Source organism: Neltuma alba, unplaced genomic scaffold (assembly GCF_004799145.2).
Source record: "Neltuma alba isolate B1F8T4 unplaced genomic scaffold, ASM479914v2 tig00012032_pilon, whole genome shotgun sequence".
NCBI classification, from domain to species: Eukaryota; Viridiplantae; Streptophyta; class Magnoliopsida; order Fabales; family Fabaceae; genus Neltuma; species Neltuma alba.
In genome coordinates this window covers 54,035-60,113 of record NW_021636598.1, presented here as the reverse complement: position 1 = coordinate 60,113, position 6,079 = coordinate 54,035, and the positions used below count along the sequence as shown (strand labels likewise).

Genomic DNA, 6,079 nt, shown 5'->3' with positions numbered 1-6,079 from the left:
GATGCCGGTGAAGGGAGGTGGGACCCAGCACAGAGACAGGGTTGCTTGCTCCTCCGGTATTCGGTCACCTCACAGGAGGGCGGGGGAATGTCCGTCAAAAAGGTTGACTTGGGAGATTTACTCACAGTGAAGAGAGAGAAAGAGGGTTGAATTGGGTCACGTGGGACGCGCCGCACGATTCGGGGCGGTGGTTTTAATTTCTTCCTCTCATTCATGACGCGGTCAATCCCCTTTCTTCACGCTGTTTCATCCTTTCATTTCTGGTCCCATCCTCCGGTTTTTTCCAATTTTTTTTAAAAGAAAAACTCTAACTATTATTAAGCCTCGTTAATATTAAAAAATATAGTTAATTCATTAAATGTATTTTTAATTGAATTTTTTACAATTTTACCCAAAAAAATACAAGAAATTACATTTAAGGATTAATTATGTATAGACAAAATTGACAAATAAATATTAATTATTCTTCAAGTGACTTATATTTTAGACTAAGTCATTCTTCTAAAAGTGACTTACATTGTGAACGGGAGAGAGTATATTTATATATTCCTCTAGTCCTTAATTATAAGACATAATTTGAGAGTCAATGTTGTCTTATATGTAAAATCTATTTCATATATTTATTATTTTTTTAAATTAACCTATTAATATTTTCCTAACAATAATCAAGTAAGAGAGGAAGGAAAAGAATTAACAAAGATAATTATGATATTTTAAGAACAAAAAAGCATATCATATTAATTAATTTAACTAACATCCTTAATCTACTCAAATGAATTAATTACGTCTTACATTAAGTATAGGAGGACTATGTTAGTTGAATTAAGATATTCAACATTCCTTTAAATAAGCTCTCAAATTCAATCTACTTTTAAGATAAAAGCAGTTTTACCAATTATATCAAATTGGCTCAAATTCACATTAGTTGATGCTTGATAGATCACGATCAACGAGGTTGGTGAATCTAAGATAGGAGATATCTCTCAAAACTCAAATTAAATCACACACACACACACACACACTCTTGTTTTTAATCTACAAAGTTCAAATTTAAAACTCTCCTCTGCGTTTGTGCTATGATGTTGTGGGACAGAAAGTCGGAAATATGTATTAAAAGAAGTGGGAAAAAAAGAGAAAATATAATGCTCTTTCGATCCTTAATAAAAGACTTATTTAATTAATTTGATTAGATTAAGAAAATTAGCTAAGTTAATTATAAAAAAATAACATGTTTTTCCTAAAACACCATAATCATCTTTCTTAATATCCTCCCTCACTCTTTTGATTTTTTAATAATGATTATGGTTAAGGGAGTATCCATAGGGTAATTTAAGAAAAAATGATAAATATAAGAAACATACCTTATATTTAGAAATAAAATCAACTCAACAATCAGGTTTTATATTAAGGACCAGAGGAGTACATCCCAAAATTTTTTCAGAAAATTCCTCAAAAAATTTTCTAGCTAAGCTATTACAAAATTTATTGTCTAGTTAAGGTAACTAAAACTTGTTTAAAAATCAAAACGTAAGAATTTTTATTTAACTGTGTGTAAAATGGTTGGCAAAAAAAAAAATTTGTGTGCAAAATGTAAGACATTTGCAGATAATTAAATATATGTTACAAAGTAACATAGCTGAAAATGACTTGCATCGACTCAAAGATATGAATTCTTAGCACCTTGGGACAATAAATTTTACAATGGAAAATTTTTCAGTTGTTTTCCCAAACGTTTTCATCGCAAAACAGGGAGATCATTGTGTTTTTCTTTGAAAAAATTTACATACCCATTCCAAAACTTTTTTAATACATTGCCTCTTTTTTGAATCACTACATATGAGTAAATTATTAACCCAGAAAGACCTGCACTCATTTAAAAAAGATTACGGTTTCTTTACCTTTCTTCATTCGTAAGTCTGAAAGTTGAAACTTCATTTGATTGGAGCATATGTCAAACCATTTGAATTAATTATTGTTGTTGTTAATTTCTTATTATTTGCTTACATTGATGTTTTGTATATACTAAAACAATTGCCATTTTTCACGTACTAAAATAATAATTTATTTCTCAATACAAAAATTATATCGTGATTTCAGCCATATTTTACGTGTAGTAAGAATTGGAAAATTTATTTGAGCAACCCATCCCATCATCGCGTACATTTCCAATTTTTGATACAAACATACATTTTAAATTTCTTTCTTTTACTTGTTAACATGTTCAAAATAAAATATTTAAATACAAAATCATATATATATTATCACCGGTTAGGCGATTACATGTAACCCATCAATATACGAACTGAACAAAATAACAGCATTTCGGGGAACATCATATTTTTTCTGGTAAAAAAAAAGTATCATATTTTGTTAAAAAAATATTTTATCTTTCCATCTCTTAATTTTTAAATTTCATAATTGCTAGAGTACACAGGTCATATAACTTTATATCAATTTTCAGTTTAATTCCATAATTTTAAAAATTATTTTTTTCAGTCCTTTCATCCTAATTCTGTTTGTCTCAAATAATAAATTTTTATAATATTACTATTCTGAAAATTATACTTAACATTTCAACAATTAACAATATTTTATCAATATTTAAAATTTGGATAATAATTTTTTTGTTAGCGTTATTAGGATTAAATAATTAAAAGAACACTTTATAAAATTAAAAAGAATAAAATAGAATCTTATATAAAGTTAAACAACTAAAAAATACATTTTATCATTTTCTTTTAATTGCAGCATTTTTCTTAATGAAATGTTTTAAGGAAAAATTGGTAAAAAAATCTCTGTTTGAAAATTTAATTGGTTAAAAGGACCTGAATTTGAGCATGTGTAAATATGATCCATGAGAGCTACATATCTTCCGTTATATGCAAATGACTTCCGTATTGATAATTGTTGTACATTATTAGTGATATGTTGCACACAGTGAAAGATATATTGCATTCACGGATCATAGTTACACTTGCTCAAATTCAAATCCTTTCAACCAATTAAATTTTCAATAAGGAATTTTTTACCAATTTTTTCATGTTTTAATTGCAGCATTGAGCATGTATAAAGTTTGACCATTGTCAATTGAACTGGTGTAACATGAACGAGTTGATATAAAAAAAAAAAAAAGAGAAACTAATATTCAAAATGAATCGGTGATTCCCATTAATGGGAGCCCAAATGCCCCTCTCAGCACACAAGGATGAAAGAGAAATTAAAAGTGAAGAGGTTACCTTGTGAGGACATTTCAGAGACTGACGCACCATCTGACGCAATAATTTTTGCTTATAACGAGATATATCCCTTTCCCATTTGATCCTTCTTCTTCCCCAGCCCCTTCTTATACCCTTCGCCATTGCACTTTGTTAAAATCTTCATTTTCCCACACAAACACGACTCTTTTCGCAGGTTTCTCTCTAGCTATACCAGCTTATATATCTCTTCTCTTCATGATTGATCCTTGTTCTTTCTTCATGGAAAAAGGGTACCCTTGATTGTTCTTCGTTATTTTCTAGTCTTTTTCTCGTCATCCGAACAACCCCAAGTTATGAATTCTTCCTCCAGGCTAGCTAGCTCACCCAACAATAGGATGCTTCCTGGTTTGGGATTCCCAGTGAATCTCGGTTGCGTAACGGAATCTTCTGATCACAGTAATCGGAAGGTCCCCAATGAAGTTGATTTCTTCTCGTCTTACACGAGCAAGTCGTCGTCGTCGTCAGCAGCATCAGTACCGCCTGCTCGTGAAATTCATCATCATCAGGATGTTAGAACCCTTTCCAATATATCTGTTAAGAAGGAAATTCCTCAGACTCAACCAGTTTCTCGGTCTAATTTGGATGTGAATGTAAGTTCTCTCTCTCTCTCTCTCTCTCTCTTCCTTTTATATTCCTCAGTTTTCTTTTGATTCATTATTAGCTCCAATATCATTGATTTGTTTGTAATTTTGTTCTGTAGATTGGTTTGCAGCTCCATACTGGTAATACCAGGGGTGATCAATCTACGGCGGATGATCATGGCGTCTCGTCAGGTGCAGATGATAAGCGAGCCAAGAGCAACGAGGTATATAATTTTAATTAACTGTAGAAATAAAATGAATATTCTTTTTTTATTATTGAAAGTAATGAATTAAATATGAACTTATGTATATATATATATATATATATATATATATATATATATAGTTGAAACAGCTGCAAGAAGAGCTTCAGCGAATGAACACAGAAAACCAGAACCTGAAAGAGATGCTGAGTCACATGAGCAATAACTACACCGCCTTGCAAATGCATCTCGCTGCATTAATCCAACAGCGACAGCACAATCAACACGACCATCAGGTCATTATTCATACGAATCTGTCTCCAGTTACAGATTATATATGAAAACTAGACACAACATTTAACGTCGTCTTATTATTGTTTTGTGCTGATTTAGGTTGTTGGAAAAGGCACTGAGGAGAAAAACAGGTGGCGAGGCAGTTTCTTGAGGTTGGAGGTGGTAGTGGCGAAGCAGCACAGGAAGCCGATGAGGACGAAGTGTCCAATTCTTGTTCAGATGAAAGAACTCAATCTGCTTCACCTCATCAGAACAACAATATTAACGGTAAAAGTGAAATGGGTAGGGAAGAGAGTCCGGATTCAGAGTCGCAGAAAGCTTATAAGCTTCAGAAACTGAACCCTTCTTCAAATTCCATGGATCAATCCCCTTCAACAGAAGCCACCATGAGAAAAGCTCGCGTCTCAGTCCGTGCTAGATCAGAAGCCCCCATGGTGTGTTCATATATATATATATATATATATTATCATCCCCACCTGATGAACATTAATCTATCTGATATCAGTTTACAGTACTGAAAAATTCTAATTTCATTTTCTGATTGACTATTGTAGATCAGTGATGGTTGTCAATGGCGAAAATATGGACAAAAAATGGCCAAAGGAAACCCGTGTCCTCGCGCTTATTACAGGTGCACCATGGCTGTTGGTTGTCCTGTTCGCAAACAAGTAAGTTTCTCAATCCAACAAGCAACATCTCATATTACACGCACGTTATAAGAATAGTATCTTGTCGTGTTATATATGGGGTATAAAAATTGAGGAAAAACTGTCAAATGGCCTTTAAACTAGTGGACAAATAGCAGTTTGTGATTGTGAATTTGATCCCACTTAGCTTGTAACTTTGGCTCTATCTAAATAGTTGTTGTTGGTGACAGGTTCAGCGTTGTGCAGAGGACAGAAGCATATTGGTAACAACGTACGAGGGAAATCATAACCATCCATTGCCGCCGGCAGCTATGGCGATGGCTTCGACGACGAGTGCGGCTGCGGGCATGTTACTGTCTGGTTCAATGTCAAGTCCAGAAGGGATGATGAGGATGAACCCTATGTTAGCCAGAGCCATTCTTAACCCTACTTGTTCTCCAACCATGGCCACTCTTTCTGCTTCAGCTCCTTTCCCTACTGTCACATTGGATCTAACTCACACGGGCAGCAACAACGACAACAACGCAATAATGCAGTTTCATCGCCCTAATACGACACCGTTTCAGCTTGTTCAACCATTGTACAACCAGTCCAAGTTTTCTGGCCTTCAGTTGTCACAGGACAGGCCAATTCAGCAGCAGTCTTCCCCGTCTGAAACGGCCAGTAACGCCGCCGCCGCCGCAGCCATCACTGGTGACCCGAACTTCACGGCAGCTCTCGCGGCTGCAATCTCTTCCATCATCCAGGGTAATAATCAGAACAACAACGGCGGAAGTAGCAGCAATCCACATATCCTCAACAGTACTTCAATTAGCAGCTTTTCTGGGAATTAATTAAGTTGTAGGATCTCTGCTTTTCCCTTTTTTTTTTTTATTATGACAAATTTGATTTCATTTTTTCGTCATAGGGAGGAGATTAAAATCGTCTGAGGAACGAAAAACTGTTTCATTGTATTCTTTCTTTCATTGTTTCATTTGAAATAGTCTGTGTTCCAATTTTTCTTAGTGAATAGATAGAAGAAAAGGGGAAAAAAATAAAATGTTGCTCACGTATCATCTTTTATTTTAAATTTCTTTATCAGCTTTGATGCTTCAACT

At 33.9% G+C, this 6,079-nt stretch overlaps 1 protein-coding gene across 1 annotated transcript; it reads left to right on the top strand.

Moving 5' to 3' along the window:
- The first annotated feature begins 3,384 nt into the window (after positions 1 to 3,384).
- Positions 3,385 to 6,071, top strand: LOC114721370 (WRKY transcription factor 6-like). Its single transcript, XM_028907196.1, is given in 7 exon segments — positions 3,385 to 3,847; positions 3,958 to 4,062; positions 4,185 to 4,337; positions 4,435 to 4,462; positions 4,465 to 4,769; positions 4,890 to 5,003; positions 5,213 to 6,071. Coding segments are annotated over 7 exon segments (1,605 nt in total). The 5' UTR covers positions 3,385 to 3,550; the 3' UTR covers positions 5,816 to 6,071.
- Positions 6,072 to 6,079: the final 8 nt, after the last annotated feature.